Below are 22,473 nucleotides of genomic sequence, written 5' to 3' on the forward strand. Positions count from 1 at the left end.
GAATACAAGAATTTTAGTAGGTAATGATTTTCCCAGAAGTTCCCCTCTCCTCTGTTGATATTACTTTACAGCTCACCTAACTTGGTTCCAAAGAATTAAGTGCTTCCAGTGAACCTGTCCTATGCACAGCACAATTGGGTTACCAATCCCACCCTGCCCTGCCCAAGTCTCTTTCAGGATGCCAGGGGCAGTCCTTTTGAATAATGCTTTAAAGGCACATAAATGTCTTCTGAAGGCATCTTAGCTCTGATTCTCACAAGCAGAGTCATCAACTGCTGTGCATGAGCTCAAAATTCAGGGGACAGAGAGTTCCCCAGAGTGAAAGCAAGAGCTTTCCCCAGACTAAATCAGCCTGGCAAGAAGGAGACCGATTTCCTCAGTACCTATCAGAAAGTCCCTGTGCTTGTGGCTCACTTACCAACAACTCAAGTGGGTGGCTGGGCGGAAGAATGCTTCCTCCAGCAAGGCGTCCAAATGAGGCTATGCCATATAAAAGACTAAAGACTAGCTCTTGGTGCCCTTTACCCAAGAGGGCTTCATATTTCCTGTCCTAATCTAATTTAGTCTAATCTAAAAGAAGACTAGTCTGAAAGAGAGTAACCTAATCTAAAAGAGTCTAAAAAGTAGATTCTGAACAAAGGCCGTCCTCTCTATTGAGCAGCATAGTAAATCCAGTAATGAAAAAGAGCGAGGAGCCTTTGTCTTCATCTTTTACAGGATTCCCATAGGGAGAAAAATCGTCTTCCTGGCCCTACTGATTCAGAACAGCACACAAAGCCACAGTCAGATCATTAGGAATCCGTACCCACAGATTTCTGCGGGAGAAGGAGGAAGTGACGTTGCTTTCAACCCCTCGATGTTTCCAAGCGAATGGTCTTAGACCTGGTTACCACATCTTCCATACACATACATTGTTCTGAGTCAGGGGCATGAAAGAGTCCCAAAGGGAAAATAGGGAACATGGTACAGTGGGATGTCCAAAGCATAGCAAGAGTGATTACAGTCTTTGAAGGTAATTCTGAACAGGTTGAATGCGCAGCCTGTGGCGGAGTGAGTGCATGGCTGTAAATAATCTCAGAGAATATGGTTAACTTATTACAGATTGAGTGAAAGTTTGCTTTGTACAGGGGAAGTTAAAGCAACATTTCTCAGAATGCCATTTCCTTAGAAGGTAGGTAGTGAGGCCACCGTGTCACGAGGAACAGTCCCCAAAGTGAGCAAGGCCCACTCTACCTTTGAGTATTCAGAACCAAGATATTTCTATCGAATGGGATGACGAGAGGAGCAACAAGGTTTGAGCTGAGGCATAGAGGGGAACAGAGTCTGGTGACCAATGCCTCGACCTGCTGTTCCACTTGGCTGTGATTCCAAACTAGATGGGCGACGCATGCGCTATGTCTCCCCCGCCAGTGAGCATCTTGAAGCAGTCCCGCGTCAGGGATTTCCTGGCAAGAAAACGGGCAAGAGAAGAAAAAGGGTAAGGCAAATCCAGAGTGGGCATAGCAGCAGGAGCTAGAAAGAAACGCAAAGGAGACCGGAAGACCTAGGCACAGGAAATGCTGCCTGTGGGCAGGGCGGGTTGGAGCTAACAAAAGTGACAGTGTAGAACCAGCAATGTGACCCCCCCATCCCCCATCTCACTGAATGACTCCTTTACGGACCTTTAAAGCTTGTGAACACCCCTAAATTATGCTCCGGCGCACACCCTGCTTCCCCCTTCCTGCTTCCGCCAGACTTCAGCCCAGCTGGATCTGCCTGGTCCCCTCCCAGTCTCAGCAAGCCTGTCCTCTGCCCCAGCCTGCTCCCCCATCTAATTGGCATGCAGGCTAGGGCTTGGCTACTGCACCCGATTTCAGAGTTTTCAAAGTAATAATTAATAGGATCTGTGGGTCTCAGCCAAGCTCATACACTGGGTTAGGAGCTAAGGCACGCAGAGTGTGGGGTTTGTAGCAGACTTCCCTCCTGGAGTTTACTGGGCAGCTCATTCCTTGATACACTTTATCCTGCCCTACAGATGGGATCAGTAAACAACTAAATTTGCTTTGAGAATTAAGTCCCCTATCCAACATGCCACCTCTGTCTGGGATTAGTTTAGTGGCCTTAAGGGGCCTGTTGGCACCAGGGACTCACCCTCCCTTTCCACCCGGCTGTGGCTCCCCAGCGCTCAGATGGTGTGTTCTAGTCCGTGATTTCACACAGACAAGTTCTTCACACTGTGAGCTGTTTCCTCTTTTGGGCTATACAGGGCTTCTGTCTGTGGACGGATCCACCAGGGTTGGTATCTTCTTCCCAGATTTATCCCTCTTCCAGAGAAACCCTGGGTGGCACCAGCTGAAAGTGCTCTGTGCTGCCACCTGGTGTCTAATGCCCTCACTACATGGCTGTCACCGAGGTGGGGCAGGTTGGCGCCTCAGCAGGGGAAACCATAGGGCACCAGACAACGTTGGGAGAACGGATGAAGGTGAGGCTGAAACCTGTTTGGAAAGTGGGCAGAGGTCCGGATGGGAGCAGGAAAGAAGGGTGGAGACGGTGGTGATTGAGACAAGCAGGTGCCAGGGGTTCAAAGGGCAGAACGAGCCATTCTAGGGAAAGACGTTGCCTGGAAACCTGGAGTGACTGCAGAACCTGCATTAACTTGGAGAACCTAGAAATCACCTAGAGTCAAAGGACTCCTCCACAATCCCTATGGCTGGGATCATGTTAGAGGCTAGTATCCCACCAGGTGGGAGGCCATGGACCCTTCTAGCCCACTGACTATGCCACACAGAGAACACAAGTGTATTTCTACAAACCCAATGTGACCACTTCAGGAAAGGGTCCCCTAGCCTTCTTGCAAAATTCTTTTCATTTTGTAAGCATGGATCTTTCCATCGCTTCCTGCTTCCTCCGCAGTGAGAACAGACTGAGACAGTGTGGGCTGCAGAAGGCCAGCCCTAGAGTCAAATTCTGACTGTGTGACCTCAGATCTTAACCTCTATGAACCCGCCACTGCGTGAAAAAAAAAAAAGCTAGCCGGGTACTTCCCTGGCTTTAGCCCTTGGTGGAGCGAGAGACTGCGTGTGAGCCTCAGGTTTGTTTTTAGCACCAGCTCAGATCACTCCTTTTTTTCCCAGTTCCCCACCCCCAGACAGGCCTTTTCCTGGAGCCTTGGGGGTGGAAACTGAAGCAGCTAAGCCCGAGGTGGAGGCCTGGTGCTCTTGACACAGTTTCTTCTTTGAACCCCCAGGAAGAAGACTGAATGAAGGCAAGGCACCCGGGGGGTGGGGGAGAGAGAGAAAGAGAGAGAGAGAGAGAGAGAGAGAGAGAGAGAGAGAGAGAGAGAGAGATGTTCTAGCTTCCAAAAGTACCCCACACACACTACCCTTGTCTCAGAAGCCCCTGCGTTAGAGGCCCTAACCAAAGACCTGCTGTCTCCCCAACCCCACTTCCCCAAGATCACCATGCACTGTTCAGACTCAGCGGCTGTTTCTTCTCTACTTTCAAACCTGTGCAATGAGACACGCCAGTTTCTTTCCATCACCGATGTCATTGTTTTGTTGGTGGGTTTTTGTTTGGCTGGTTTTGACAGGGACTATCTTGTAGCCCAGGCTGGTTTCCAGCTCACTATGTGGTGGAGAATCTCCTCCAAATCCTGATCCCCCCTGCTTCCTTTTCCCAAGGGCTGAGATGCATCACTGAGCCTGGCCACAAAGACTTTACAATGTTGGAAGAGTTAACCACAATACTCTCCCCCCTCCAAATATCCACCTTCATTCTGCTATCTATTAATATGTCCAAAGTACCACCCAGCTGTCTCTACGAAGACATGGTATCCTGCCAGAGAAGTGCTCTCGGGTCCATAGATAGTGTGGGATGGGGAGCTGGAGAAGGTGTCTTTGCCTTCTCACTGGGTGGATCACAGTAGCTCCCTGGAGAGCAACCCTAGAGCATGTTCAGTGTGACCCACATCAAGCTTCTTTAGTCATTACTGGGAAGAGAGAGGCAGGAGAACAGGATTGTAGAAAGAATTAGGCATGCTATGCATTACCTCAAGTGACACTAGAGCATTACTGCACTGCTGTGGGTTTACAGAGGCAGGGATGATAATGAGGAAATTCTGGGTGAAGAAGAGGGTTCAGCCTTCTGCTTCACCTTGACATAGAATCTTCTAACCACTAGAAGAAGAAAAAGGGAGGGGGGATCTTCCAAATTCCCCCTTCCCAACTTCCCAAACCTCCCACCCATAAGGAACAGACAGCTACAGAATTTTACAAAAATATAAAAGCTTAATCTCTAGATCCAGGTGGCAAAACTCTAGGAATTTTGTACAGCTTCCCTTAAGAAGAAAGAGAGAGAGAGAGAGAGAGAGAGAGAGAGAGAGAGCAAAGCCAGCTTGTACAAACACCCCCTTTCTCCAGCTGAGAGGACTAGAGGGATCAGAGCTGGGCGCCATCAAACACCCCAGGGAGATCAAACCAGGTGTTTGCTTTCACGAGTGGTATCATTTCTGCCCCAAAGAGCAATCAAAAAAGCTCTCTGAGCTTAGGAAGTAGGCCAGAGGACAGACGCCTGCAAGTCCAGCTTCCCAGCAACCAGCAACCTGGCACTGCGGGCTCTCAACTGCCTGTGCAGATGGGCTCTGTGAGTGAGGGGTGCCACTTAGGTTTCAAGAATCCAACTAAGGGCTGGGAATGCAGCTTAGTGGTAGAGTCCTGCATCAAATACATACAAACCCTGGGTCTGATTTCTATGCCAAAGCATGAGTACACACACACACACACACACACACACACACACACACACACACACCTGGCTTGAAAGGGGTGGGGATGTTCAAGGGAGTGGAAATGGTATAGGACAGATGTTTGCAATGGCTGATGGGTGAACAGGCTGGCTGAGTCTTTGGCTACTGCTTTTTTGGCGTGGGGACTTCAACCATAGCATCAGAAAGTGGCTCTAGGTCAGGTGGCTCCCCAGACTCCTGGCCCCCCTACACTGGTGGCCTTTCCCCCCTTTTCCCTCTCCTCTGGCTCCCTCCCACTGGGCAAGCAGCAGCAGACCATGTAAGCACCTTAATTGTATCATTTATCACCCCTCAGGGAGCCAGCTCCCTAGCTCAGTGTTCTGGCTACCACCAACCCTTCAGCTTCATCAGGAGGTCTCCTCTGGACTCCAGTCCTGGTCCCTGCATTCTCATCATTTTTGTGGGTGAGGGAGGGGGGGAAACCTGCTCTGTTTACACAGATTAATCTCAATATCAGCAGGCAGATAGATGAAGTTCAAGGCAAGGGGCTTTAGTCCAGACACCTCAGGTCACCACCCAGTCAGAGTGTGGCAGATGCTGGGGTGGAAGAATAGGGCAGGGAAAACCCAGAAGCACCTGCCCCTCCCCCGCCGGCCCCTTGATTTAGTTCTGTAGCAGCTGAGGCTGCCTCCCAGCCTCCACTGGCCCCATTAACCAAAACAGCTTCATTATGCCAATTTCTAGCTTTCAGTGCGCCGCTGATAGCTGTCAGCAGAAATAAGAATTAATCTGGAATTACTCATATTCTCTGAGCTGCTTGGCTCAGAGGATGTGATAAAGCTCTGATAGAAAAACAGAAGGCCTTGTTTCCAGCCCTCCCAGGCACAGGGGTCTCTCCTGTAAGCTTGCAGGGGAGGTGCAAGGATGGAGCCCTCCAGGGCTGGGCATTTGAGCTCTTCCTCTCTCAGACACAAAGCTCATATGCACCAATGCTCAGGCACACGCACACACAGGCAACCCCGAACCTTCCCTCCCACCACCCACTTCCTTTCTCCAGGCCTCTAAACACGCCTATCTCTGCGTCCCCTTTGCTTTTACTCTGGACTGTAATTAACTTTTTATTTTGGAAAATTACTTTATTTTATATAGATATATAGATATATAGATATGTATGTATATATATAAAAAGGTTCCATTTCATTTGTAAAATCTCATTTTTTTTCTCTTTTTCTCTTTTTGTTTTCCCCCTACAGAAAACGATGACGAGGTTAAAGGAGAAAATAAGTTACATGACAGTTTCCAAAATGGTTCTTGCTTTCCGCTGAAGATGGGCCGCCGTTGGGTTGTAATACACTCACGTCACGGCCCCCAGCTTGTGCTTTACAAGAGGGAATATAACTAGACTGGTTATTTTAGGTTAAAATAGCCAAGAGACAGACGCTTTCGCCTCAGAAATATTCTGAGACACATAAAAGAAGAAGGAACCAAGTCTCTTCAGTCACAAAATGTAGTACATCCAGCATATACTAGATTCAATTAATTTAATAAAATAGAATATACATAGAGATTCTGCACAAACGTATTGCTTTCTCCCAACAGCTCCTGGTGTCGAGAGCCTTGGCCACACTGGGCTTCTCCTTCTCCTTCTTCCCGGAGGCCGGGGGGCTCCAGGGCTGTGCTCTCTTCACACTGACTCTCCGGAAATCCTGCTTGTCATCCCTCAGCCACTGAAGAAGGCATGCGAGGTGCCTCGTGGCTACTTAAGCCCCTTTGCTGCTTACATGGGACTATTCAGAAGGACTTGCCCAGGAGGCGGAGCTAGGATCTGCACCCAGTGGAGAAAGGTGATGGGGGAGAGTGGGTAGGACTCAGGGGTCCAGGTCTGTTGGGTCAGAAGACAAACCAGAGAGACTCAGCGCATCTTTCTTTGGGGAGGGTGAGGCAGCCGTGCTGTCAAGGGGGCTGGAGGCCGAGGGATCCTTCGAGTCACTGGCCGGCGCCCTCCTCCTGAGGCAGACGCCAGGACTGCATGGGGGCCGAGGGCCCTGGCTCTCCGGGGGGTCTATAGAGATACTGGGTGGGCTGAGTTTTTTCTTAGGCCGGCTCCCAGGGCCCCCAAGAGGTTGGCCCCCGAGGCTTGAGGGGCTTGGACATAGGCGGGGCTGGGAGCCGCTGTCCAGGCAGCTGACAGCGATGGAGTGTCTCCTCTGTTCGTCTAGCCAGGACCCAGGCCTGCGCCGGCAGCTCTGGGCCTCTACACTGTAGCACTTCTTCAAGTCCCGTGGGGACAGGGGTTCTTCCTGGCTGCTGGGCAGGAGGTCTCCTGAAATCCAGCTCAGCTCCGTGTCCAGCTCTAAGCTGCTTCTGGTCTCTTGAGGGTCCTTGGCCCAGCCGGGTTCCAGGCCTGGGCAAGGAGCTGGCAGGCGGATGTGCTTGGAGACTTTGCTCTGGCTGCCGGAGCGCTGCTGCACCTGGATGCTCGACCCGCCCCAGAAGGATGAGGAGCGGGTCAGAGGGCAGGAGGGCCCACTCACCTCTGACAACAGGTCTTCCCGGCTACCCAGGCCCTGCACGTCCAGGGAGTCAGTCCTTATTGCTGCCTGTAGGGAGTGGAAGCAGGGCTCAGCCCAGAGATTTCTTTTCCAAGTCGAATTATCCTTTATCCTTTCTGTCATGCTGGCTGTCCCTAACCCCCCACAAAGCTGCAGGACCACTCTATTAGCTTCTCTTATTGGGGGTGATGAGCCCTCTGAGCTCTGTGGACCACACCTCCCCTTCAACCACCAAACCTTTCTTTTGTCCTCCCTGCTCCACTTCCCCAAATCCTGCAGGAGGAACTCTCTGCAGTCTTTGGGCTCTGGGAGGCCAGAAAGAACTCACGCCAGTTCTGCTTCCCAAGCTGGCCCCTTTGTGCCTCTAGCCTTCAGGGAGAAAGAGCAAGGCAGCAATTCCCTTGGCCTTGAATTCCCTTCCCAACGGCAAGCATCCCTTGCTCTGCTGAACATGGGTTTTCTGTGATGAGTTCAAGTAAAACTAACCCTTGTCTCCTCGGGGCTCCCTGCTATAATACACAAGCACCATGCGGCTCTAACCTGTGGCTGCTGTGATCTGATAGCATGTGTGTCTCTGTTCTTACTGAGCTCAGAGAGCAGGAGCTGGGTCCCAGTGCCTAGCAGCAGGAAGCTGCTTGGGGAGTGGGTGTGGGAAGAGGGACCATGCCTGACCCCCACGAGCATGATGCTGACAGATATTCCTACATCTGTGATCAGGAGACACAGACATCAACACAAGGCACACAAGCATCATCTGGCTCTATAAGTCACTCTCTGGTTCATGGATGGTGGATCCCAGGCTTGGCCAGAAGTAAAGACACATAAACCCTGCCTTGTGTCCTTCAGTGTAGCCCAAAGTGTGAAGAATTGGTGGAAACTCTGGACCTGGGATTGGGAGCCTTGATACCTGGGTACCACCTCCAATGGATGTTGGTTGCCATGGCAACAACTGTACCTTGGACCCCAGGCCTCCTCAGTGAAGCAAGGTGTGTTCATGAGGTGGGAGGTAAACTCCTAACTACTTCTCTTTTACCCAATACCGTGTCCCTAATACCTAGAGCTGCTCTCTCATTGGCAGGCAGTATACATTGGCTGGAAGAATAAAAGTGTTGACTCTGGGGGCTGCTGAGATGGCTCAGTGGGTAAGAGCACCCGACTGCTCTTCCCAAGGTCCAGAGTTCAAATCCCAGCAACCACATGGTGGCTCACAACCATCTGTAACAAGATCTGGCGCCCTCTTCTGGAGTGTCTGAGGACAGCTACAGTGTACTTACATATAATAAATAAATAAATCTTTAAAAAAAAAAAAAGTGTTGACTCTGGCCATTACTGACAGCACAGGAATTCCAATTAGAGAGTCTCACCCCAGGACCTAGGTCAAGCCCTTCACACTTGCTTACCTGGCGCCTGAGAGGCCTCTGAGCCAGAGGGGAGCGGCCAGGTGGGGGTAGTTTAGGGATGGCGCCCCAGGTGGGAGCCCCATGAGGCTGGAGCAGATAGTATGCATCTTTGGGAAGCTGTAGGATGCAGCTGGTGTCTGCTGGTTGGGAGTGAACAGACAAGATGGAGCCTGTGGGGGAAGGGACAGGGAGGATTGAGTAGAGATAGTGTTTGATGCTTTCCTTCAGGTCCTCCTCCCCATCAGAACCTTTACCCATCACTGCCCTGGGATGAAAGCTCCCTCCTCTAGTCTGGGTATTTCCCTTTAGCTTAGAGTTTCTTCAAAATAAGAGACACCGCTTTTTGTTGGTCTTAGGCAAGGTCATCTCTCCTCGTGTGAGCTAATCTGTTTCACCCCAGACTTGGTACCTGACTGGGCTTTGGGGAGCCCCCAGCCCCTGTGTCCTAGGGATCTCTCGGCAGTGCTCCCATTGCGGCACATGTAGCTGTCATTGGGCAGAGAGTGTGTCCGGCTGACACCAGACTTCCTCACAGTCAGCAGGTCTGGTCCTAGCGGGACTGGCCCCTCCTCAGTGTGAGGTACCATCTGCAAGAGGATCAGAGAATGGGGTGAAGAGCATGCAGATGGGGTTTGGTAGCTGAGGAAAAGCTAGACAGCAGGAACTAAGCCCTCTCCCGCCACACCCACAATCTCCCCCCACACCCACCTCCACACCCTCCTAGGCCAAGGTAATGGGCATGAGCATGGAAGGAAATAGGAAGACATACAATGAGTCTCTACGTACAGGGAGGAAGGAGTGGAAAGGCCCCACCCTGAGAGCATGCCCACAGGATCACCCGCGAGCCTCTGGGTTGGGGATGGTGGAGGACCAGGAGGGGATAAAAGAGAGAGCAGCCCCCAGCACTGCATGTGATCCTCTCAGAGAGTCTGAAAGTTACCCCAGGGATCAACAGGGGACAGGCCTGAGCTAATCCATGCAGGTTAAATAACAGGTAAACACAAGGGACATGTCCCATCGTAATCTGCGGATCTACTTTAATCACACAGAGACTCTAGAGGGTGGAGGTGGGTAGCAAGTCCTGGGCACTGGGAACTCAGTACTCCCTCAGGGGACAGACTGAGGTGGGAGTGAGTCTGGGAAACCTGTTATAAAGAAAGGAAATGACCAGCCCAGGACCCCAGAAGAAGAAACCAAGGCTAGATCCCAGAGTCTCTCTCCCTCTTTAGAATCCTTTTCACTAGGCTACTCTGTCTCAAGGAGGCTGAAAAGCCCCTCCCCGCCCATGGGCTCAGCTGGTCTCAGTCCCAGCAAGTGGAAGATGGCAAGGCTGAGTAGAGCCTGAGTCTTTCCCTTCTATTCTCAATCCTAGGACCCACTCCTTCCAACCGGCCACACCCTCTAGAGCCCCTCCCAGACTTTGATCAAGATCCTGCCTCAGCTGACCCAGCTCTCACCAGTAGGCAATCGGTGAGAGGAGGGGGGGCTGCTCACTGTCGTGGGGGGGGGGCAGGGGGAAACTGAGGAAAGGTAGGAAGGTCAAAGTACCAAAGCCCCCGGAGCTTGTTGAGGACAGGACACAAAGACACACAGGGACAGCAAAAGGAAACAGGTACAGTTCCCCAGGGGGAAAGGCATGGTGGTGACAGCAAAGATATGGGTCTCACCCAGGACACTAGTGAGTCTCATGAGAGAGAGGCAGGAGGAGGGAGCAGGGAGGGAGGGTTGGCTGGTACAGGGCTCCAAACACAGAAGCTGACTTCCAAGCCACTTCTGTTTTGGGCTGTCGTTCCTGGAATAACCCTGTCACCACGGCTGCTCATGTGACCCCTCTGAGCAGGGTCTTGGTTTTTATCTTATCTAATTCCTTTATTACCCCCAGGGGGTACAAGGAAAAAATTCATGCCAGCAAAGGCTGGGGCACTTTGTGCCCACAAGTGAACGCCTCTGGGCAGGACCTGGGCACAGAGTGGGAGGAAGACCTGGAGCCCTGCAGCCAGCCGAGCCCAGGCTGGGGGAGCAGCAAGGGATGTGTGCATGTACATTGCTCTCCAGGGCACTAAGTAAGAGTGTGTGAGTGTCATCAGGCAAAGAGTCATCCGTCAGAGCTAGAGAGCAGGACGGTTCAGACACAATCTCTGACGTCAGAGACAGAGCCTCCATCTCAGCTAGAGGGATCTAGACAGGAGAGAGATGAGCAGGCGTGAGAAACCAGGACACACACTGGGCACACTTGCAGCCCCCACTTCCCCTTTTCCACAAAGCGGGGAAGAAGGCATCCCATCTTACTCCCCGCCCCTTGCCCAATATACCCAAGGCCCCTCCCCTCTCCCACTTCAACCCCCTGTGCTGATCAGAGAGTCTGCAGCAGGCACCAAAGAGACAGAGCAAACACTGGCAAAGCAAAGAGACCAAGAGATGCAGAAACACATTCTAAAGATACCCCAGGCATCTTAGCAGCCCCCTCCCACACTACCAGCACCCGGGGAGAGAGCGGAGGAGAGGGCTTCTACTCTCATAAAGATGATACCAAACAAACAAAATAAAAAGAAGAAGGGCCAGCAAAGCCCCGTCTCCTCTCTGCAGACAGAGCAGCATGGCAGCGGGGGATGGGGGGGGCACGCTGGGGACAATGCCACCAGTCTGACGGCTGTTTTCTGCCTATTCTCTTCGCTTCCAAAAGCCTAGCAGGACTTGGCCTGCCCCCAGATTCTGGCTTCTCCCCTCATGGGCCCTCCTCCGCCTGACTGCAACCTGCTTCCCCCTCTCCAACGTGGGCCTTAAGGAGGTGCTCTCCCAGCCAGTGTGAAGGGAGCACACTCTGGCCACCACATCATCTAGTTGGCTCACCTAGGAGATATTGAGGGTGGGGTGAGTGGTGTTTGGGTGAGTGGGCTGTTCTAATCAGTGTCCTATCCTATCCCCCCTCCCTCCACTTTTCCTGTGGGCTTAGCTTAGAATGGGGTGGGGCGAAAGGGGGGAGACTAGCTACATCCCTTTCTAGGTCAGTGCCAGGTCTGAGACTGGATTCTAACAAGAGGCACGGGTCCTTACCATGTGAAAATCATTGTCGATTGCCTACCAGGCTAAAGACTGCCTAGGAACCTGTGAGCCTACCCCTTCTCCCATCAGGTGGTGTGTCTCTAGGCTTCAGATGTAGTCCACACCCAGCTCCTGACCTGGGGTGGGGGTGGGAGATTGAGGGAGTATTGAGCCAATGGGAGGAGAGCAGGGCTGGAGGGACCAAGAAAGCAACAGCTCAGGGTAAGCTGCGCGTGGTGTGCCCAGAAGGAGGAGCACCCTAGGTGCTCCGGGAAGGGATTGCATCTGGTGAGGAAACCAAGCTCTGCTTCACATTTATGCCCCAGAATTCACTTCTATTCCCTCAGGATAGAAAACTGCCTGACAGCCCTCATCACGTCCAGTGGACTTTGTACTTAAAAGGCCACTAGAGGAGTGTTGATAGGTAACTGGAGAATCGGACTAGCTAAAACAGGTACCTCTAAGGGTTCCATGGCCACTTGCACTAACCTCTGCAGATCTTCTCATCTGGACCTGATAACTTGCTTCCTTTACCCCTCAAGTCCCACTGTCCCATCTCTGCTCTGTTCCAGCCCCTCCTCCATCCCCCTCTCTCTCCCTTGATAGGATGATTTCCTTACTTTCCAGAGCCTGGACTACCCTCCCCACTGTCTCCTGCCAGGTGCAGTGTGCAACTATGTGGCTCTACAGGCCTCTCTTTCTCTAGATACTCAGTGGGCAGGCCACACACCCCCAGCTACCCCAGAAGCACAGCACAGCATGGCACAACTCGGCAGGGTCAGAGGAAGGAGCACGTGACAGGGTACAGTAACCTGTGGGTCGGAGTCGCCCGGGCTGGGGGCGGAAGGGAAGGCAGAGGGCTGGCCCCCTGGGCCTGCCAGCTCGTCCATCAGCTTCAGCTCCCCCTCCAGGGAGCCCTGGATCAGCAGGGAGATGGTGTCAAACAGCTGTCTGTCCTGGGAGGACCAGCCCATAAGGGGAGCCGGGAGAGCCAGGGGAGCAGGAATCAGAGGGGTAACAATGAGAAGTTTCAGGGCCAGGGGATTGTTGGAAAGGGGTTGAAAGAATAGAAGTGGAGCCCATGTGACACACACACACACACACACACATACACACACACACACACAGAGCAACAGAGAGATGAGAGAGGAGAATGGGGAAGGTGCAGGAGGAAGGAGAGGTGCAGGATAAGAATAGTCAGAGTCCAAAAGGGGAGAGGGAGAGAGAGATAAAGAGACAAAGAAAGGATAGGGAGATGGAAGGTAAGAGCATGGAGGAAAGAGGTTTGACAATCGGGTAAGGGTGAAAAAGAAACAAGAAGGAAACAGAGAACTTAGCCTTGAACCTAGGAGCCTAGACGGGGAAGCCACACCAGGCTAGAGGAGCTAGTAAGACTGCCACCGCACTGCTAGAGGGTGGTCGGCCATATACAGAGAATATGGGCAGTCATTCTGGGAGGGGCACTTGGCAGCTAGCTCCTTCAACGTCGAGGTAAGAGGGGCAGGAAGATGGAGAAGCCCCTGGCCTGCTGGGCTCCTGTATGTCCCCACTGAGCTGCTGTTTGCCCTCCCTATCCCTCTCCTGTCCCATGGCCTTTTAAGAAGGGACACTGTTGCTCACCGTGGGGTGCTCAAGGGAGAAGCCTGAAGAGGCTGCTCCAATGTGGGCCATGGTGTGTGGAGCCCCAGGCTTAGGGCTGTCAGGGCTATTGACACCTTCCACCCCAGGCCAGAGGAAGGGGCTGCCCAGTGGGGAGTGGGGCTGTGGGCTGAGTGTCTTCATCTCTAGCTCCAGCTCCGCCTCCAGCTCCGCCTCCTCCTTGGCCTCTTTGTTGCTCTCTTCCAGGTGCTTCATCAGCACGGCTATGACCACGTTGACCAGCACAAACTGGGCCGTCAGCACGAAGGACACGAAGTAGATGGGTGAGATGACGGTGTTGTAGCAGGTGGACTCCTGGTCACAGTCCCGGAGGGTGTCCTGTGGGAGGTGTTGAGGGCAGAGGCATGAGGGTGAGGAGGGCAGCCGATGAGTGGTCATGGGATTCGGTCATGCGGAGGGAGAAGTCCCTGGGTAAGCATGGACATCAGGGTCCTGATGCTGTGAGGTATGAGTGAATCAGAGCATGTCCCGGGGAGAGAGAGAATCCAGCGTGCTCTGACATGGGTAACAAGGGTGGTATGCTTTTATTCATGGCTAAAACATCCTCTCCTAGACTCTTGCATCAGAGACTGGGTGTCCTCCCTGTTATTCCAGCAGCCCTGGCAAGGGGTCCCCAGGTTCTCACCTTCATAATACCATTCCAGTTGTCACCAGTGGAGACTCGGAAGAGGGTCAGAAAGGCCATACCAAAGTTCCTAAAGGTGGCATGCCGGCCCAAGCCCTCACAAGGGTGTGTCTCATCACACTCTGCGGGGAAGAGGGGAAAGGGGAAAACCAAGTTAGTCTTATGATCCCTCTTGATCTCCATCCCTGGCTCCTCCACCATCTCCAAACCTCAACTCACCCAGGTCTCCAAAGAGCTCCACGCCCAGAGCTGCAAAGATGAAAAATAATAGCATGAAGAGAAGTCCCAGGTTCCCCACCTGGAGAAGAGGAAAAGAAACGGAAAAGACGCTGCTGGCTCTCCAGCCAGCTTCCCTGTGGCCCCTGCCCTTTTGGAGGGCACCTCCTCCTCCTCCCCAGGAGGACCCTTCCCTTCTGCCCACCCCGCCTCCCAGCTACCTGGGGCAGGGCCTGCATCACCGTGTCCAGCAGTGCCCGCATGCCCACAGCCATCTTCAACAGCTTCAGAACTGCAGAACAGGACAGTGTCATGAGCTGGCTCCCCCACCCCCCACCCCCAGGGTCCCCCATCACATAGCTGGGAGAGCCAGGCTGGGCTGGAGCTGGTGGGATGGTCCACCCATACCCCAGCCCACTTATGCTAGACAAGTCTTTAATGCAGAGGCTGGGAGAAAACCCCTGGAAACCCAGATCCATCCACAGAACCAACTCTTTCCATCTCCCTCTGGGGAAGGCAGGTACAAGTGCTGGACCTACCTCGAGCAATGCGGAGCACCCTCATGATACGGATGATGGTGGGGTTGATGGGCAGTGAAGCATTGACCTCAATCTCTTCCAGTGTGATGCCCATGATGGACAGAAGCACAATAGCCAGGTCCAGCTGGTTCCACCTGGAAAATCGGGAACACAGCTCTCTGAGGCAGGGAGGGAGTCTGGGGGAGGGTGCCATAGTGGCACAGAAAATTAGATCTGGGAAGGGCCTGTGCTTTCCATTGTTCATCATTATCCCTGCCTCCCCCCACCCCATATGGTGTTTTGCTATGTTTCTCAAACTGAACTCAAACTCTCCTCCTGTCTGAGCCTTGCTGCACCAGAGACTCCAACCACGGCACCTGGTCTCATCGGTCTTGGCTTTCGGTGTTTTTATGTTTACTTTGAGCAGAGGGCTGTTTTAAGAGCTTTATGTCCATATTACAACTCTGACATGGACAGTGTTAGCTTTCTTCTCACAGATGAGGGAACTGAGGCACCCCCCCCCCACCACCAAAGTCATCGATCACTAAGTGACTAGGATTCCAATCCAACAGGCGGCCCAGCTCCAAGCTCTGTGGCATTAGTGCCATCCGAGGCTACAGTTGATTTCTCGATGCCAAAGCCCTCTAAGCTTTGCCTTGTCAAACCTCAAATCCCTCCCATCCCTTAAACCCTGGCTCTGGGACCACCATCACCATCAGCTCTAGGATGGGAGCTGGACTCCCAGGGTTAAGATAGATCTTCAGGTTCAAAAGCCTTCTGGATATTTCCCCCTGGAGATACATCTCTACTTACTCTCCACTCTCCCAGACCTCTCTCTCTCTCTCTCTCTCTCTCTCTCTCTCTCTCTCTCTCTCTCTCTCTCTCTGCTGTTACCTGTCCTGGAAGAACCGGCGGAAGCCGAAGGCCACAAGTTTGAATACTGACTCCAAGACAAAGATGACGGTAAAGATGTAGTTGCAGATCTTCAGAGCCTCGTCCAGGATCTGGCAGGGGTGGGGGCCAGATGCAGGGTTTCCGTAGCCCCAAGGCTGAAGCCTGCCCCACCCCCTCCATCACAGTACCTCCCAGAGCTGGGAAGTAAGGTGACGCTGAGGGAGCCCTGTTTCCCCCTTTCCTACCACGATGGCTGACCACTGGCCACTGTCCCATGACTATTCAAACCTGGCGTCTAATTTCTCCTTGAGACACCCGTGAGAATGTGCCAGAAGACACAGAACACGAAGACTGGAAAAAGGCTGGTCCATTATCAGTTCAACCTCCTCCCTGCTCAGATGGAAAGACTGACAGAGAAGGTGTTTGAGAGGGGTGACTGGAAACAGATGAGTCTGGGGATTGAGAATGTTCTAGAATCTGAGTCTTGAAGGACAGACAAACATCAGTCTGTCTTCTTCACCTTCCAAGACCCAGAGCCACACAGACTAGATGCTCAATAAAAATGTGCTCAGTCCCCAGTTCCTAGCTGTATGATATTGGTTGAACCAACTAACCTGCCGAGACTTAGTATCCTCCTGTATAAAACAAAGGTGACACCCACCTCTAAGGAGACTGCCGCAAGTACGAGGACCCACGTTGAGCCCCCAACACTTGTCTGATACCCAGAGGCTATCTATACTTCAGCCTGGGAAGGTCTCAAGGCTGCTGGCCTCATCTCTTGTTCTCACCTGGGGCTGCTGGTAATGTTCCATGGCCATCGTGACCACATTCAGCCCGATGACACCAGTAATGAAGAGGTCCAGGTAGTGGCTGGTACACAGGTGGTGGACGAGGAGCCGGAAGCGCGAGTAGTCAGAGTAGTAGGGCTTGCACTGGGCTTCTGGTGGGGGCAGGAAAGAGAGTAGAGTAGACATCAGGCACAGCACTCCCCCCACAGCCCTCCCCCCACAGCCCCTCCCTGCTGCGAGCCTCTACACCAGTGCTGAAACATTCCGGGTCACTAGCACCCCAATACCCATCCAATCCCCCCCCCTGCTGCCCTATGCAGGAGCCGGCTGTTTTGGTCTGTCCCTTGTCAAGCATCTGTTCTACTGCCTGCAGTCAGGGTGGAATGGGATAGAGACATGCAAAGCCCCTCCTCTACATTAGACACTGGGTGAGCCCATATCCTAGGGCAGCCTCTAAATCATACCAGCTCCTTATAACCTTTGATTCCATGTTCAGCGGCAAGGTAGATCAATAAGATGAAAGACACCCCCCCCCCCATCTAATCGGGCTCAGAGGGAGCTCCAGCCACTAAGGCAAAGGCTCCAATGCTTTCTCCAAGCTCAGCCCCTAGGGCCGCCGAAGGGATTACACAGAGCTGGGATTTGTGATAGGACCGGAGATTGGAAATTGGACATCTTGGCTGCTTGCTGACCTACCACAGAGTCTACAGAGGACAGTGCCCCAGACTTCCCACAGTTTCATGTGGGGAGGGTAGAGGCGGAGGCTCAGGCCTCTGCCCTGTCCCAGACTCAAGCTAGGAAGGCAGCACCCACAGACTCACCCAGTTTCTAATGAGTACCCAGCCTACCCTGGGTACTGGGGCTGCCTGACACTGCAGGCTGGGCTGGAAGCGCTGTCTGAGATCTGTCATAGGCATAGTGTTTTTCTTGTAGTGAGCTGACCACTTAGAAAGGTCACAGCACCAGAAGGTAATCCTGCCAAGCAGGCAAGAGAAATCTGGGGTCAGATTTCAGGGGACCCTCCTTTTAGGTGCTGGAGTAAGGGCCAGGCCAGGGTGAGGGATACGCTATCTGGAAATATGCCAACAGATTGGTCTCACAGAGAGATACACGGAGGGGAAGCATGGGCAGCCTCAGGTCCCAGACAGCCCTTCCCCTCTTAGGAGGTCTTGGCAGAAGCTAGCCAGGGAGGCCTATAGCCTCTGAATACCATGCCAGGAACCAACTGGCCCAGGGGTGGCAGAAAGCTTTGGGTCCAGGCCAGCTCAAATACAACTATCTTTTCCCATGCAGAGGATTCCTTCACAGAGAGGTAAACTGAGGCAAGGACTGGCCTGGGGGGTGAGTTCCCACCAAAAGCCAAAGGAAGAAGAGTGCCCAGAAGTGACAGGTTTGGCTTCTCGACAAATCTGCAAGCCCACCTGACCCCTCTCCACATCGGCCTTGAGGTGTGGATAACCAGGGCACAGGTGCATCTCAGCGGTGCCTGAGGTCATCTCTTTGTTCTCGGAGTGGGCCAGCCAAGTGTGGCTTTGTTTGCTCAGGTGGCCTTCCTGACACCCAAGAATATGGAGAGAGGAGAGGCCAGAGGCAAGGGATGCCATGAGCCCACAGGTCATCCACACCCGATGGTGGGGAGTGGCTAGGCTAGCCAAGGCCTCTTCCTTCTTTCCTTCCTTCCTTCAGTACCATGAGAACCAGAGGGCGCTAGTCGCCCTGTTTTGCCTCAGCAGCCGGAACTCTTTCTCTGCATTAATCTCCATAAATGTCGAGAACACCCAATCCCATTATGCTAAAATATGAATGGAGAATTAACTAAAATGTTTGAATACAATTAGGTTAGAAGAAGCTGCTTCTTATTAGCCCCGTTATTAGTTGAGACAATGTTGAGGGGAGGCTGGAAGGGAGAAGTCCCCTTGACCCTCCCCATCCCCCCACCCCTCTTATCCCAACCTGACTATTGTAGGCACATCAGGGCCATATAGAGGCATCACCACCAACAACTCTGCCTTCCAGCCTTGCTTCGGGAGTCTGGGTGATGGTGGTGGGGCCGCATTCAGCCAGGGATCCTCTAGGCAACTCAGAGGAGAGGGGGAGTCATGGCTGGGACAGGGTATCTGTTCATAGCTCCAGGTCCCAAATACCCTTCTGACTGCAGCCCCCAGCCCAGATCAGCAGGCATCAAGGAAACCCTCCATTAGAAACAAGTCCAAAAAGCACCAAACCAACTAGAGCAGCCTGTCTGCCAGCAGCCTCTCCGCCATCCAGAGAGACCCAGGAAACCTGTGACCCAGCACCAGAATGAGACAGCAAGACTCCAGCCTCCCTCCTGATCACCCCGCTTCCTTTCTACGAGTTATCAACTGCCTTGGGTAGAGTAGAGTTCAGAGGGAGACAGTGGGGGAAAGGCCCCAGGGCCCCTAGGGAGACCCAGGGGCCAATGAGGAGAGCTGGAGGGGCTGTGGGTGACAGCAACAGGCACAGTGAGTTAGTAGAGGTCACAGGGAGCCCAAGGCACAGCCAGGGCAGACGGTTTGCAAAAGAGAAAATGGTAGGAAATAGGCTTTTAGCTGGGGTACAGGGCCCCACAGCAAAAGCCGAGCTGCCAGGGATCCTCCTGGCCTGGTGGGAGGGGAAAAAGAGGGGGTTAGTGGAGATGGAGGTCAGAGCTGGCTGAGGACAGGAAGCTGATGCTGGAGGTCAAGTGTCACAGGACTGGTCTTGTCACCTAGCAGTCCCAATCTCTCCCTTCAGACCTAAGCGTTTAGGCCCAGTGTCACTCGCTAATCCAACTTTTCCCTTTTCATTTTCCCTGGCCCGGGTGATACCTCCTCCTAGCTACAGAAGGGTGGATGAAAACATGTTAGCAGGAAGTGGGGGCTTACACATTTGACTCCTAGAAAACCCAGACGAGAGACTTGGCTGTCACCGTGGTAGGGAGACTAGCACACAGGTACCCCAGTATCTGGGAGATTCAGATTATTAGAAATTCAGGACCAAGACCCCTGTGGGAGACCTTAAGGATGAGTCCCAGGATGTCTTGTCCTGTCTCTCCACATAAGTCTTACTCACAAGAGTAAGACAAGCTCTGGTATAGACCTTGAAGAACCCCAGGCTCTGAGAGGAGGGATATAAGAGATTTTGGGGACCATCTAGAGTCTGAGTCACTGTTACAACCTAAGAGAATTAATAGTACGTGTGCCAGCAGGAGCAGGCCAGGGTCCCTGGGGAAAAGTACAGAGTGAGATGGCCGGTGTGTGCTGAGGCGTAGGTATGGTGTGCCTTGGTGGCTGTGCCTACACGTATGTGCTGATTAAAGAGACAGTGCCCTGGGTGGAGGAGCTTCGGGGGGTGGGGCAGCCACGTGTTTGGGTAGTGGTTAGGGGTAAAGGTGAGCATGCATCTTCTTCAGTCTCCACTTGATCCTGCTGTTCAATACCTCAGAAGGGCTAAGCTGAAGACAACTTTCTCCCACCGCCCCCTCATTCCCTACCGTGTCAGAAATTTGGAAAACAGTCTGACACGGAGACACGGGGATCCTAGCAACAGAGACACAACCTAGCCAGAGACTCCTGAGACCCCAGAGAGATGCTACTCAAGGTCAAATACCATAGCTTAGGAACATGGCAGTAGATGAAGATCTGTCAAGGCTCAGAGCGCCCCGTGAGGTGGTTTCTGAGCCCTCACAGACCGGGCAGGCCATCCCTCACCAGGATGGGGCCTAGGCAGGGAGGAATGGTTCAGTCAGAGGTTCCCAGGCTGAACCCCCACCCTCCACAGCAGAGAAAGCAGCTGTGTGGAAGACCTTTCATTCTTAATACAATTTCTCAAGGCTTAAAAGAAAGTATACACCTGCTCATGTGAAGACCCCATAGACAAATGGCAACATAGTTTCCCTTCAGCCATCAGTTAGAGTGTGACCTTCTGCAGCTCAGAAGCACTGATCAGCAATTAAATGTGTCTTTGATTAGTAAAAAAAAAAAAAAAAGATAGGGCAGCACAGCCGTTCTCCACATGCTGCCACTTCAAGTCTTCCAAACTGCAAGAGGAGGCCAGAAGGGGAATCCTGGGATAAACAGCCTGGGAACCACCAGGTGGAGATGTCAGAGGGATGGGATGGGGCCCCACAGCCCTGCCATAGACTTTGATCCTCTCAATCTCCATCTGGGGAACAGTATAAGAGGACTAGGAGACAGAGTGAGGCAGGCATGGGGTGAGGGGCAGGCACAAGGTCGTCTTCCCAAGACACAGTTTTGGGAGGTAAGGACTCAACTTGTTCTCAAGCCTCTGGCTTTGGGCGGGGGGTGGGGGGGAGCTTGTAGCTAACTCAGTCTTTCAATTCCCAATTTCTGCTGTTCCGCTGTTTGTAGTGATGATGTGGCCACCGTGATGACTTGACTATTAATGAGTTGGTTCAATTATTCATCGCTACATTGTTAAAACAAATCCTTCCCCTCGCTGCTCCTCTCATCCTTTCCCTTGGATCAAAGACTTCCCTTCAGACTAGAGAAGGCAAGGAGATTTGCAGCTTAATCAAATGGTGAGGAGCAGGGGAACAGGGAGGCGGTGCCAAGACAGCAGAAGCCCCTTTGTAGAAGACCCGGGTCCTACAAGAACTGTTGAGCCGAGGGCCCAAGCCCACCTCACCTCCATCCAACTTATCATGGACCTAGGGGACTAGGGTTGCGACGCAGACTCAACACTTCAGGCCCTGCCTTCTCGGGGGCCCCAAGGACCCTCAGCCCTTCACCCCTAGAGGATAAAACCAATGAGCCACGGAGAGGGAGCAAAGAGCATGTTCCCACACGCATGAACCCACACCCCAGACGCAGTACCTGACGCAGCGCTGGCTGAGCTGCCGGAAGCAATTACATCGTCCAACATTAGATCTAAAAGAACGAAACACGACATTGGTCATTGACCGGACCAGGTGTGCTGGGCAGGGCCCCTCAGCAGCTCGCTCCCCCTCAGCTCCAACCCTCACTCTGCCTACACATGGGGTGTGCTGAGCATTAGCATCTGGCTCTCAATGCCCAAGCCCAGACTCGGGCACCCAAAGATGACAAATATTTCAGCCAACTCGCCAGGGTCACAGGGGGTAGGAAGGTACTGGAAGGGGGACAGGCAGACTGTCATCGGAACAGATGTCCATTCCTACCCCTGCTGTGGCTTCAGCTGCACCTGTATAGCTACAGACCCCAGAAGAGGAGCCAGCTGGTCCGGCAGAGGCCTCAGTGCCTCCTGCCAAAAAAAAAATTGCACGTGCAGATGCCTTGTTGAGACAGCTCACTACAAGGGGTATGGGTGGGTGGAGCAGAAGTGGGAGCGTGGCCCTGGGGACAGGGTACCTGCTCAGCTGTACAGGCTAAGAGAAGCCAAGACCAGACCCCAACCCAGAGCTGGGAAGAGGCGGAGCCTATGGAGGGTAATGGGTGCTTGTGAGAGGCGGGGGTGGGGGGGGAGCTGCACCTGCTCATGGCCACCTGGGGGCCAGAGTCCCCCTCCACATCCTCCTGGAGCAGTTCTGGCCCAGTCCCACTCTCATCCTGTCTGTGACTCCTCCGCACTCTCCCCATCCTCCAAGCACCTGCCACAGGCAACTGGGAGATGCAGCCAAGGAAGAGATGGAGCCCCCCCAACTCACTTGGTGGTACTCACATTTCCACACACCAAGGGGGAAACTCAGATCATGGCACACATCCGATCGGCGGGAGGCAGACGGTTTGTGAGCGGGTGGAGAGGAGGGAAACCCACAGACCAAACAGGGAGAGACACAGGGAGACACACGGAGGCTTTGAAACCCACACAGACAGGCACGTGGAGGGACGTGGGCTGTGACTGAGAGAGGCGCAGAGATGACAGAGCACCAGACAGACAGAAACCCCCCGAGCGAGGGAGGGAGGGAGGGATCGAGCGGGAGCCAGGTGCACACACACCTGCACACATGCCAGAAACAAAGCAGCTACTGCGCTGCTCTCCTGTCTTCCCAGCTCTGTGGCTTCCCCATGTGTCTCAGCCTGTCCCTGGCAAAGCATGAAGGTGAGAGGCATGAAGCC

The 22,473-nt window shown here is 53.2% G+C and overlaps 2 protein-coding genes across 2 annotated transcripts in view; one reads left to right on the forward strand and one right to left on the reverse strand.

Annotated features, from left to right (window-relative positions):
- Nucleotides 1-1,317: 1,317 nt before the first annotated feature.
- LOC115032386 lies at nucleotides 1,318-6,288 on the forward strand. The gene is made up of 3 exons (XM_029483865.1): nucleotides 1,318-1,477; nucleotides 2,311-2,461; nucleotides 5,977-6,288. The coding sequence occupies exons 1-3, from the start codon at nucleotides 1,334-1,336 to the stop codon at nucleotides 6,123-6,125; spliced, it is 444 nt and encodes a 147-aa protein (XP_029339725.1). The 5' UTR covers nucleotides 1,318-1,333; the 3' UTR covers nucleotides 6,126-6,288.
- Cacna1g (calcium voltage-gated channel subunit alpha1 G) overlaps nucleotides 6,289-22,473 on the reverse strand; it is a 66,085-nt gene continuing 49,900 nt past the window's right edge. The window contains exons 25-37 of the mRNA XM_021175946.2: nucleotides 21,253-21,306; nucleotides 16,418-16,569; nucleotides 15,630-15,739; nucleotides 14,757-14,890; nucleotides 14,439-14,509; nucleotides 14,221-14,299; nucleotides 14,002-14,123; nucleotides 13,338-13,694; nucleotides 12,530-12,673; nucleotides 10,719-10,853; nucleotides 9,085-9,262; nucleotides 8,676-8,845; nucleotides 6,289-7,323 (exon numbers count right to left, since the gene is read on the reverse strand). Coding sequence (XP_021031605.1) covers nucleotides 6,592-7,323; nucleotides 8,676-8,845; nucleotides 9,085-9,262; nucleotides 10,719-10,853; nucleotides 12,530-12,673; nucleotides 13,338-13,694; nucleotides 14,002-14,123; nucleotides 14,221-14,299; nucleotides 14,439-14,509; nucleotides 14,757-14,890; nucleotides 15,630-15,739; nucleotides 16,418-16,569; nucleotides 21,253-21,306 — 2,438 coding nt within the window. The 3' untranslated portion in view covers nucleotides 6,289-6,591. The remainder of the gene's footprint in view (nucleotides 7,324-8,675; nucleotides 8,846-9,084; nucleotides 9,263-10,718; nucleotides 10,854-12,529; nucleotides 12,674-13,337; nucleotides 13,695-14,001; nucleotides 14,124-14,220; nucleotides 14,300-14,438; nucleotides 14,510-14,756; nucleotides 14,891-15,629; nucleotides 15,740-16,417; nucleotides 16,570-21,252; nucleotides 21,307-22,473) is intronic.

This window comes from Mus caroli, chromosome 11 (assembly GCF_900094665.2).
Source record: "Mus caroli chromosome 11, CAROLI_EIJ_v1.1, whole genome shotgun sequence".
Classification (NCBI taxonomy): Eukaryota; Metazoa; Chordata; class Mammalia; order Rodentia; family Muridae; genus Mus; species Mus caroli.